Raw genomic sequence first — 12,887 nt, forward strand, 5'->3', positions numbered from 1 at the left:
TGAGCCGTATTCGATCTCAGCTTCGGCAACACAGCAGATTCAAGGCGCTGTATCGCCCGACAGGAATAACCAGTGAAAACAGCACAATCAATGACAATGAATATTAAGTCAATAATTATTTGTTTCCCTATATTCCATCTCATGTGGCTTTATTACTTGTGTGTCTGCGTGTGTGTGTGTGAGTGAGTGTGTGTGAGTGGTGTGTGTGTGTGTGTGTGAGTGGTGTGTGTGTGTGTGTGTGAGTGGTGTGTGTGTGTGCGTGTGCGTGTGCGCGTGTGTGTGTGTGTGTGTGTGTGTGTGTGTGGTGTGTGTGTGTGCGTGTGCGCGTGTGTGTGTGTGTGTGTGTGTGTGTGTGTGTGTGTGTGTGTGTGTGTGTGTGTGTGTGCGTGCGTGTGTGTGTGTGTGTGTGTGTGGTGTGTGTGTGCGTGTGCGTGTGCGCGTGTGTGTGTGTGTGTGTGTGTGGTGTGTGTGAGTGTGTGTGTGTGAGTGGTGTGTGTGTGTGCGTGTGCGTGTGCACGTGTGTGTGTGTGTGTGTGTGTGGTGTGTGTGTGTGCGTGTGCGTGTGCGCGTGTGTGTGTGTGTGTGTGTGTGTGGTGTGTGTGTGTGTGTGTGTGTGAGTGGTGTGTGTGTGTGCGTGTACGTGTGCGTGTGTGTGTGTGTGCACGCGTGTGTGTGTGTGTGTGCGTGTGTGTGTGCACGCGTGTGTGTGTGTGTGTGTGGTGTGTGTGTGTACGTGTGCGTGTGCGTGTGCGTGTGCACGCGTGTGTGTGTGTACGTGTGCGTGTGCGTGTGTGTGAGTGGTGTGCGTGCGGAGGCGAGGGGAGGAACCAGGACACTGTATGTGTTATGCATATATTATATACTGTACATGTACTGTATTAATGTACAAGGAGCTAGGATAGTAGAAAGAGAGAGGGAAGGAGGGAGGATGTGACAAGATAGACAGTGACACAGGCAAACACTGGCAGAGAAACACAAAAGCATTAATGAGAGAGGGAGAGAGAGAGAGAGAGAGAGAGAGAGAAAGACCGAGAGGGAGAGAAAGAGAGAAAGTGTGTGTGTGAGAGAGAGGAGTGAGAGGGAGAGAAAGAGAGAGAGAGAGAGAGAGAGAGAGAGAGAACCGCTGGAGAGACTGACTGAGGCGCACAAAGGTATAAATGGAGAGCAAGAACCAGGGATGGGAGAGGGAGAAAATGGGAGAAAAGGAACAGAGAGAGAGAGCGTAGCAGGGGTACTGCACGTTCCATTTATGTTCGATTTTGGGCGTTTGACAGACGCTGTGATCCAGAACCACACGCCCAGCCCACGCGCTCCATGTACATTCCACATATTTACCGAAGCAGTTCAGGTGAAGCGCCTTTTCTCGGGAGTACAGCAGCACCACTCCACACGGGATTGAAACCCGCAGCACTTAAAAGTTACAAGCCCAGTTCCCTAACTGTGATGATACACTGCTGTCTCTACTATTCTATGCAATGCGGGCGGGGAAGGGGGGGGGGGGGGAATTATTAATTTTAGACAATTCTGACATCAGGTGTCATTTTCACCCAGCACAATGACCGTGAAAGGTAGCCTAATTTGGCAGGACTCCGCCCAGTCTAGCACCTTCCAGGCAGCTGCTGCCCGTGGGGCATGTCCCCGCCCTCCGGGAACATTAACCAATCACCGCAAAGCCCGCCATAATTCAAACTTCTTTTGTTTCCTTTCCAACTGTGAAACCTTCCCGCTAGCTCTCGTCCGTCGGAGGTGCAGCAGGCAGCCCCGCTCAGCCTCGCTGAACTTCCGTAAGTTTGCAAAGACAGGAATCAGAAATGGCTCTCTTTGGCGCGACCGTCGTTCCTCACCAGAATCCTGTCCTCGGATTTGCCGCTCTTCGTGTCCAACTTCACGCCGCGTACGAACTTGATGGAAGGCTTCTCCAGCACTTTCTTGATGCTCTCTGCGAAAGCAAGAATGCTCTACCATTAATCTAACCATACCGATGCTCAGACCCACACACCCACACAGGAATGTAAGCATTCACAAATGCACATACACACACACATACACACATGCACGCACGCACACAAACACTCACATGCATGCTCACACATACGCACACGCTCACATGCACACGCATACACACATACATGCATACACACACACATGCATGCAAACACACACACATTCACACACATGCATGCACACACACACTCACGCACACGCACACGCACACACACACATATACACACGCACACACAAACATGCACACACACACACACATACACACACGCACACACTCACACGCATGCACACACATACACACACACACACACACACGCATGCTCACACATACACACACACAGATGCACACACTCACACGCATGCACACACATACGCACACACACACATGACAGGACGACAGGAAGTGACTGCAGACAGGAAGTTTAAATTTGGCTGGAGAAATGGAGAAGTGTGCTGACTAAATAAGGATAGAAAAACATTTAGTCAGGAAGACGTGAAGACGAGAGAGAGAGAGAGGCAGAGACAGCGAAAAGGAGAAGCACAGACGGAAAGGTAATACAGCAATAATCAAGTTTAATGTCTGCACAAACCCAATCACTTAAACCTAATACAGTCCTGGGGGGTGGGGAGAAATGAATGCTCATTAGACTGAAAAGGACAGCAATGGTAGATATACACACTACGTGACCAAATGTATGTGGACACCTGACATCCAACATCTCATCCCAAATTATGGGCATTTGCTATAACAATCTCCACTCTCCTGGGAAGGCTTTATGCTAGATGTTGGAGCATTGCTGCAGGGATTTGCTTCCCTTTAGACAGAACAGCATTCGTGAGGTCGGGCACTGATTGGGCGATTGGGCCTGGCTCGCAGTTGGCTTTCCAACTGATCTCAAAGATGTTGTATTTGGTTGAGGCCCGGGCTCTGTGCAGGCCAGTCAAGTTCGTCCACACCGTTCCCAACAAAATCATTTCTATAGGAACCTTGCTGAGCGCCCGGGGGCATTGTCATACTGAAACAGGAAAGGGCCTTCCCCAAACTGTTGGGGAAGCACAGATTCATCGAGCATGTCATTGTATGTTACAGCATCAAAAGTTGCCCTCACTGGACCCAAGGGGCCTAGCCCAAACCATGAAAAGACCAAGGGGTATCCACATACTTTTGGTTGTATAGAATATATATATATATATATAACGAGAGGGAGAGGGAGAGAGAGAGAGAGAGAGGGGGGAGAATGATAGAGACTAATAAACCTAAGCTGGCAGTTAAATCCACCTGCACCAGCCACAGGTAGAGCGAGCATGGGATACTATGCACTCTGATATCACTGATGTGTCTGTTTTAAAGGTTCAGGCTGGTGGTGACGAATGAATCGCTGCAGTTTGCTTCTGTTTTTTTTTTTTTTTTTTAATGTTTTATTCAGCAAATCTGTCCCCTGTGTGGTGTATGTTATATTATGATTTTAAAAATACAATAATAAATGGATAAATTTTCATTTGAATTTCAGTGAGATGGGGATTATGTTAACTGACCTTAACTGAGTTTGCAGATTCAGGATGCGTGTCACATTAATGCTGGTGTTAACCACACTGACAATCCAAGAGCAGGGTCCAGTAAACAGAACTCATGGACAGCTGGCTCTGTCACACAAAACACACACTCTGCCTCTCTCTCTGCGTCACACACACACACGCACACACACATTCTGTCTCTCTCTCTGCGTCACACACACGCACACACACGCACGCAGAAAACCCTAATTCTGCGCCCCATACCTCCCCCATATCACCCCCACTGCACCCCGCTTATTTAATAAATCCATCCATCCATCCATTATCTATACCCGCTTATCCTGGGCAGGGTCACGGGGGGGTGCTGGAGCCTATCCCAGCGAGCATTGGGGCGAGAGGCAGTGATACACCCTGGACAGGCCTTATTGCATAAAGTGTTATTAATTATCAGATTATTTAAATACCCTCATGCCTGTTGACAGGCTTACTGAGTCGCTACCCACAGTCTATGGAAGGATAAATGTAGGTAACTAACGAGCAGAAAACCAGGCTGAATGGCTCGTTCTCCTCATTAGGCACTCTTATACGCGCAGATTATGTAAAAAAAAAAAAAAGAAAGAAAAAAAAAGAACTGAACTGAGGAGATGTAAAGATGAAAGAAGAAATGGCAGGGAGAAACAGAGGGGTTGAGGGGAGGGGAAAAGCTGCTGAGAGATGAAAGAGAAGGAGAGAGGGACGGAGTAGAGAGAGAAGGAGAGGGAGAAGAAGGGAGAAAAGCAGTTTATCCATATCGCAGGGATTATAAAAACTCATCTGGGTTGCCCATCATGTTTTAACAAAAAAAATCTAATTCTTATTCTATTCTATTTTTCTTTTTTTTTGAAGGAAATATTTGCTCTGACAGTACATTATGACAGATGCAGAGAGAGAGAGAGAGAGAGAGAGAGACTTTGACTTTTGATGTTGTTTAATGAAACATCTAGTTACAAAAACAACTTAAAAGCCAGCACAAAGAAAGGACCAAGACAGAAAAGGAGAGAAGGAAAGAGAGAGAGATAAACAGAGATAGGGAAAAGAAAGACACACAGTTAGAGAACAGTGAAAGAAGGGGGGCGGGGCGGTTTAATCAACAGAACATGTCTAAATTAAGGCATGGAGCCTTCAACACTGAGAGATACTCCCCACAGACCTCTGTGTGTACGTGTGTGGGTGTGTGCGTGTGCATGTGTGTGGCTTGTGTGTGGCTTGTGTGTATGCGGTGTGTTTGTGAGTGCGTGCATGTGTGGGGGACGGAGTGTGGCACAGTGGGTAAGGAACTGCGCTTGTAACCGAATGGTTTCAGGTTCGATTCCCGGATAAGGACACTGCCGTTGTACCCTTGAGCAAGGTACTTAACCTGCATTGCTTCAGTATATGTCCAGCTGTATAAATGGATACAATGTAAAGTGCTATGTAAAAAAAGTTGTGTAAGTCGCTCTGGATAAGAGCGTCTGCTAAATGCCTGTAATGTAATGTAATGTAATGTAATGTAATGTCTTTGTGTTTGTGTGTGTGCATGTGTGTGTGGCATGTGTGCGTGCATGTGTGTGTGTTTGTGTCCGTGTGTGTGTTTGTGTTTCTGTGTGTGTGTATGCGTATGTGTTTGTGTGTGTGTGCGTGTGGCATGTGTGTGTCTTTGTGTTTGTGTGTGTGTGCGTGTGGCATGTGTGTGTGTTTGTGTTTGTGTGTGTGTGGGGGGGCAGTGTAGTATAATGGGTAAGGAACCGGTCTTGTAACCTGAAGGTCCATTCCCAGGTAGGACACTGCCGTTGTACCCTTGAGCTAAAGGCACTTAACCTGCATTGCTTCAGTATATATCCAGCTGTATGAATGGATGCAATGTAAGTGCTATGTAAAAGTTGTGCAGGTTGCAAGTGGATAAGAGCATCTGCTAAATGCCTGTGTGTGTGTGTGTGTGCAGTGTGTGTGCAGTGTGTGTGCTGTGTGTGTGTGTGTGTGTGTGTGCGCAGTGTGTGTGTGTGTGTGTGTGTGTGTGCAATGTGTATGTATGAAGTGTGTGTGTGTGTGCAATGTGTGTGTGTGTGTGTGTGTGCGTGCGCTGTTTATGTGTGTTTTGTGTGTGTGTGTGTGTGCGTGCATGTGTGTGGGTGTGTGCGCAGTGTGTGTGCAATGTGTGTGTGTGTGTGTGTGTGGGTGTGTGCGCAGTGTGTGTGTGTGTGTGTGTGTGTGCAATGTGTGTGTGTGTGTGCAGTGTGTATGTAGTGGTGAGCTGAGCATTATACCCTCAGGATGCCACTGCTGTCACTGTCATTTAAAGTCCAGACTGTCAGTCCTGAACCCTAGAGCTGCGTGTTCATTTAACAAAGAAACGATCAAGTACACATCAAAGCAAACAAACACACAAACGATACACATTATACATACACACAGGTGTGTGTGTGTGTGTGTGTGTGTGTGTGTGGCCGGAATAGATCAAGGCATTTCGCACAAAAAAAGAGTGCGCTTTCTCCGCATTATCCCAAAAGTAACTACACGATGGGTGTGATCAATACGAGTGTTGCAATCATGACGTACGCACAGAGGGGATAAATTATTCTGCCCTAGGCCACGGTCTTTTACATGCCCGCGATACGCAATCCGCACGCCCTGTGTAGACATATGCATCATCTGGACGGAGGAAAAATATGGTCTCAAATGACCACACAGTTCAGTCAGTACGAAACGGCAACGCGTGTACAGTCGGCTACGTATACTCGAAAACGTCTTCGTTAAGTGGACATTGTAGACATAACAAAATAGCCTGCACCCGGCAATGTTTTGTTATGGTTATGATGATTCTGGTGATGGTGATCATAACTGCGCAAATAGCAATGTTTGCTTATTCTTACCTGTTATTTCCCTGCTGACGTTGACGAAACAGGAGACGGCGAGTTCTTTTGAAGCCATCGCGGTCTCTCTCCGTTTTCTGTGATCAGTGGAAGCGAGCTAATTCCTGTAGCACTGGCATTCCGACAGAAGAACCGTCGGCTCCAATGCTCATATACAAATCATATCACAGAGAGCGAGAGAGAGAGAGAGAGAGAGAGAGAGAGAGAGATCGGGGGGGGGGGGGGGATGAGATAGAAAGAGAAAGAGAAGTAGCTATGCCAATGCACATCACAGAGAGAAAAAAATCCCAGAGGCGCCAGATAATAAAGTTACAGTACATGCGCGCGATCGGTCGCGCTCGCGCTCGCTTTACTGAAGAATAGGTTCTATAACGGTGTACTAACCCGCCCCCCCCCCCCCCCCTCCCCCGAACAAAATTCACATAGAAATGCGTGGTTTTAATTGCGGAGAGGTCCATCGTCCACATTTGAAGATGTATCGTGTAAAGTGGTGGAATGTGTTTTTGCTGCTGTCTGTCGAGTTGATTTATAAACCAACCTGTAAAAAAAACTGGCATTCAAATCGCACATTGTTCCCAAAGAAGGACGGACACGTAATGACTCTGACACATATTATTAAGACAGGTCTATGGGTCCCATCCAAGACCATGACATACTGATATACAGGCTATAGAAGTACCCAATCCGAAACTGTTCTGTCGGAGGGCAGTAAGGACACGAGCTTAGCAGTAACTGATGACGGTCCATATTTTAAACCCACTTACAGAAGGAGTCAAACAGCCTATACTTTTAACATATTTTTATTTCGATATGTTGCAACATCACAGTGCAGTTACAGCACAAAAAAGTTGTGCCTGCCGCTTATATTGCGAATTTCTGGCACTGGCACCCCCTGCTGGAAAATGGCTAGAGAGGCAGCAGTGACACTGTACAGGTTGGTGCTGTGTGTGATATTCTACAGGTGTGTGCCGGTGCGCGCGCATGCATACATGAGTAGAGTATGGGGAGCAACTGTGAGGTGAATCTGGAGTGAGAATACTTTTATAAATTGATTAAATTAATGTTACATATCACCGAAAATATTTCCCCACTTAACCGGTTAAGAATGCAAATGGCGCGGTTTTTAAGCACCTTCGTGTGAGTCAATAAGAGTCTAAGCCTGTCCATCACTTTATGGTCACAGTTATTGCCCATTTCTTCCACATCCTCTTCACCAAAGCCAGCGCTCACAAGTAATAACGTGTTCTCAATAAAGTGGGGTCCACTTCCCTCTTGTGGTCACGTATACATGCTACACCATTTGTTCCCAGTTCAAGCAACGCAGGAACTCACTAAGACAACAAACACTTCGCTGAAAAAAGTAAAAGTTTATGGTAATCACACTGGCCAGTGGGAAGGTCACTGAAACACAACACAAGTTCACGGTACAGCAACCCTCCAGGCACTGATCTTCTAGCCTGGTTTAAATACCCATCCTATCTGTGAAGTCTTATCTCTTTTTTTCCCTAATGATGTCTGTTTTTTACATAAACAACCTGTGCCCATTAATGTTGCCTGATATTGTATGGATGGCATAACTACTTCCAGAGAGAAAAACTCCGAACCCATCGATGCCTGTCAGAAATCACGTTGCTTTTGATTTTAAGTTTGAAGACAGTTTTTGACATTAAATTGAAGTCACTGATTGAAATTGTTTATGTATATATAGATAATGGCCGTTGAGGTCTGATAGTTGAAATCTACATTTCTAGAAACAGTCCCAGTTTCAAGCAGAAAACCAGTGTGGTGCGATTTGGTTTTGATGCATGGAAAATATTTTGCCTGAAATTGGAGAGTGACTGGCTGGATTTAACAACTGTCAGCAAATATCACCTCTATTGTTAGAAGCAGAAGTAAACTTCCATGTTTTTTTAGAGTTTTAAAGTACAGTAGGTACACTGGATTACCTCCTAACATATTCATGTTTGGTCTATTTGACAATAGGCTAAGACCATGAATCTTTGGATAATAATATTATCATTATTAGGAAACTTTAACACGTAAATTTGCTGGCTTTCAGACAAGACAGTCCTTGTCTGACCCCGCTCTGACCCCGCTTTCACACCTCCACCCTTCCACACCTCACCAAATCAGTACACTCATGCTCCCCCCCCCCCTTAGCAAACGCCCTCCACCCTTCCACACCTCACCAAATCAGTCCACTCATGCTCCCTCCCCCCCCCCCTTAGCAAACGCCCTCCACCCTTCCACACCTCACCAAATCAGTCCACTCATGCTCCCCCCCCCCCCCTTAGCAAACGCCCTCCACCCTTCCACACCTCACCAAATCAGTCCACTCATGCTCCCCCCCCCCCCCCCCCCCCCCCCCTTAGCAAACGCCCTCCACCCTTCCACACCTCACCAAATCAGTCCACACATGCTCCCCCCCCCCCCCCCCCCCCCCCTTAGCAAACGCCCTCCACCCTTCCACACCTCACCAAATCAGTACACTCATGCTCCCCCCCCCCCCCCCCCCCCCCCCCCCCCCCTCAGCAAACGCCCTCATTTCTGATTTGATCTTTGTACATTTTTTGTCAACTGTGTTGTTGCACAACTTCATGTTATTTGTCAGCTCCCCCTTTCAGATTTCAATCTGAATGTGGAGTTCCTGGTTAAATAAATTTTACTAAAATAAAACTGATTTAAAAAAAAAATTTATTTCAGTAGCGGGATGAGGGGCCTGAAGAGTATTGCATCCTTAAGGTGCCAGAATACTCAAAAGGAAAGCAAATATTTTGTTCAAAACTACACATTTTGAACAGTAGACAAACAAAAAGACGCAATGTTTTGAGTATGAAGGTCTCACCATGTGCATGCCCCTTGTGCAAACAAACTTTTCGTAAGAAGTTCACAAGTTCGCACAACTCCCCTGCACTCTGAAATTGGTCCGTCCAAATATCAAATGGTTAGTCATCACCGTACTGTCCTGTGTGAGCATCATCTTGGTTGGTAGAGCAAATGTGACTGATGCTATTGAGCAACTGAATGACTGATGTATTCATAGGAATTTTTCAATTGCGCACTTTCAAACCTATTTTCACACATATATGGTTTTAAAAATAAAGCTACACATCAGGAACCAAAGATTCAAAATATAAATGAATATTTATTTTTACCAAATATTTAACTTTTAACCACAGATTTGTGATTAAAATATACATTTAAAATTTGATCTGAAATCTTGGTTTTGAAAACAAATAATTATCATAGAAGCTAAACAAGGGTTAAATAAATTAATGCTCTTTTGCAGCAACGCCTTGCTTCACACTCATACTCACACACTCAAATTAAATGTACACACAGGAGGCATGACTTGGTAGTTGATTATTTGAACATTCAATCCTATGAGAGACTTTGTCCAGTCCTCTGTACCTGTGTACAGTGTACCAGCCTGCAGTTTGGTATCAGTGTCTTTGGAGGGACACTGGCAGTCAATGCCCCCCCAAACATAGACTGCAATCACAATTTCTCCACCTGTGTTTGGTGATAAAACTATTTGAATGTGTACAGAGTTGTTTCGTATCCCGTGTTTGGTGTGATAATAGTAATTCATGTGTAAATGTAGGCTATGACAGACATGCATGTACATATGTCATGTCTAGGGACCGACAGAATTCAAAGTCCAATCATTAATTTGTATAAAACAATTTCACGAGGGAAAAGACACCACAGCAGCAAGCTCTTCAGAAAAGTTAGACTTTATTTGCACAGGTGCGCAAAGCCGGATCAAATCCGCCGAATTGAACCTCGATTGTCAGTTTTACATTCATTTTATACACAAATGTACCCCACAACTCCCCTTAACACATTCCTTAAAATACCAGCCATCTGTCCTTCTTGGCACCACAATGATTTTGATTTCCTGCTCTTGGGTCGACCTGACCTTCTTGGCACCAAAATGATTTTCTGTTCTTAGGTGATGTCATTGTGGAATGTTACCCAAACTTTCCCTTAAAAAAATATTAGTCTTTATTCTGTAATTTTCCATTATGCATACAAGTCACAGCCTCTTGGAATTTTCAATTTAAGCATACAAGTTACAGCCTCCTGTAATTTTCCATTGTATTCAGGTTACATAGGGGTCACTGTAAAATATTAGTCTTCTAGTACTTTTATTTGGCAATAGAGTTTTATTAGTTTTGGATTATTGTTCTCTGCTGTGTGAGTAAGTGTGGTTTTTTTAAGCCTTCTGCGTTCTCTTGCTTTTTTTCTACAGTTGATATTGTGGTTTCTTGCGTTTCCATAAGCTTAGCTGCAACTACTGATATAGGTTTATTGGATTACATATTGATTATATGAGTGTATAGTCATACATGTGATGTATTTTTATCATGAAGCATCGAGAGTTTGGAGGAAACAGTTTGATCAGCATTGATGGGAATACCCTAACTTTAACATGTGACGCCATCACAATCATGGGGAGTCTCAAAATTTCCCTACACATACAGTAAATGCATGCAAACACATATAGCCTATACTCTGAAAGAAACCCATAGGCATGAATTCAATCATTTTCCCTTTACCATGAATAGAAATACAAGGAAAGAGAATGTCATATTTTTGAATGGAAGTATTTTTAATGGCCTGTTTTACACAACAGACATACTAATTGTTTGTATGTCGGTAGCCTAGTTAAAAACTAGTTATCAGTACAGTACAACTAGTTATCTATACTACTGGTGTAACGTTACATATTGGACCAAATCCCAACGCAGATTTTGGAGTTTAATTCCGGAGTCATCATTATCTGTGCTAACGGTATACCCTCGGTCTGTGTCATACATATGCAAGACCACGGCATGCATTCCAAACATGTTACAATGCACAGATATTTAATTTCTCATGCATTTGGTTTCCAGTGAGGCCATAACTGTGCTGAATTAAAAATGTATTCTTGTGAAGTGAAGAAAGCTGTCTGCCGGGAAATTGTGACTTTCTCAAACAGATAAGCGATTACTGGCCACACCTTTATCTCCAGAGAGAATATAAGGCCAGGTGCACAAAGAGAGGGGCATTCAGAAAACCTCTGATCTTCAGCTCTACACCAGCCTGAGACCTCCACCTGTGACCACAACCAGCCACCTACTTTAGCAGGTGAGATCAAGTGCAGAGAAGCCTGTCTTACAGCGTGTCCTTTTAATGAAATGGCAAAGAATGGAAGTGAAAAATATAACTTTTATTGTCATGAATTTTGCATAGTTGAAGTTTGTATTCGACAATTGTGCATGTGAAACAACATGGCAAGTTTCAAAGTTGTAATATTTGAAGTAACTTATGAACTATATATTTAACAAGTATGAAAATATTATTTTTAAATATTTAGGGTGTTTTATTTTTGCATTTCTGCATAATATATGTTTGCATGTTGAAACCCTGAAAGAGGACAGTCAGCTGAGGAGACCTAGACAGGTACAATGAGAGTGGCACCATGCAGGAATTACCAAGGGGAATAAACTGGGCTTTTATTTTGAAACCAGGGATGAGCAAATTAGAAAAGCAAAGAGGAAAGAAATTTTAAAAATATATATTTATTGCTCACAACTGAGCCTAACTACAGGTAAAACAGTCCCATCTCTTCAGGTGAGCTCAGTGAAGACATTTCAGCACCAGTTAGGATAGCCAGATAGGGGCAGAGCCAGCGGTGGGAAATGTACTGTACTGTAATTGAAATATGTCTCACTGTCTCTCTCTCACACACAAGCAACACATGCACTCACAAACACACACACACATGCACACACACAGACATTCATTCCCTTTCTGTATTTGTTCATGTGTATATATGTGTATGTATTTGTGTGTATATGTGCATGTATGTATTGCATGTTGGTGTATGTGTATATGTGTTTGTAGTTAAGTCTCTCTCTCTCCCTCTCTCTCTCTCTCTCTCTCAGCAGCAGAGATGGGGAACACCATGCATGTGTCCAATGAGACTGCAAGGCCCCTGCGCGTCTACTACAGCAAAGACCCGATCGGAGGCGCTGCCTTGACTATGAAACACGCCTCCAGGGGCTTGATGTTCAAAGAAAACGCTCCTGCCAAATTTGTGCAGATCCCTCCCAAAAGTTACGTCAGCTGTTCCTCAAATCAGCCAATGTATGTCATTGTGTATTACGAGGACTCTGTGCAGATGACAGACAGTGCCTATGTTGACACTGATCACTCTGTTGTTTTCAGTGATGCAGGGAAATGCATGCTCTCAAATGCTGGTCAAATTTCAGTGGATTAGCCTGAAAGACACAGCCAGTGTCACCATGCTGTACCACGCTGTGCAAAAGCTGAAGATCTTTCAGTGACCGAAAGACTTCCACTTATATCACAGCAGACATGATTGGCATTTGGTGGATGGTGTTCAAATATCTGTAAACCTTTCATCTTTTTTTGTTCTGCTGCTTAATAAACTGAAGCAATCACAAAACCATCTTGTCCTTCTCATGTTCA

General features: G+C 44.4%; 1 protein-coding gene and 1 long non-coding RNA gene across 2 annotated transcripts in view; one reads left to right on the plus strand and one right to left on the minus strand.

Annotated features, from left to right (window-relative positions):
- carmil3 (capping protein regulator and myosin 1 linker 3) overlaps nucleotides 1-6,600 on the minus strand; it is a 47,721-nt gene extending 41,121 nt beyond the window's left edge. Inside the window, exons 1-2 of the mRNA XM_035429280.1 lie at nucleotides 6,408-6,600; nucleotides 1,845-1,939 (exon numbers count right to left, since the gene is read on the minus strand). Of these exons, the coding sequence (XP_035285171.1) occupies nucleotides 1,845-1,939; nucleotides 6,408-6,465 (153 nt within the window). The 5' untranslated portion in view covers nucleotides 6,466-6,600. The remainder of the gene's footprint in view (nucleotides 1-1,844; nucleotides 1,940-6,407) is intronic.
- A 3,996-nt stretch (nucleotides 6,601-10,596) lies between these two features.
- Nucleotides 10,597-12,867, plus strand: LOC118234068. The gene is made up of 3 exons (XR_004766613.1): nucleotides 10,597-10,611; nucleotides 11,425-11,540; nucleotides 12,341-12,867. It is a non-coding gene; the product is annotated as an uncharacterized LOC118234068 (long non-coding RNA).
- Nucleotides 12,868-12,887: the final 20 nt, after the last annotated feature.

Source organism: Anguilla anguilla, chromosome 8, assembly GCF_013347855.1.
Source record: "Anguilla anguilla isolate fAngAng1 chromosome 8, fAngAng1.pri, whole genome shotgun sequence".
NCBI classification, from domain to species: domain Eukaryota; kingdom Metazoa; phylum Chordata; class Actinopteri; order Anguilliformes; family Anguillidae; genus Anguilla; species Anguilla anguilla.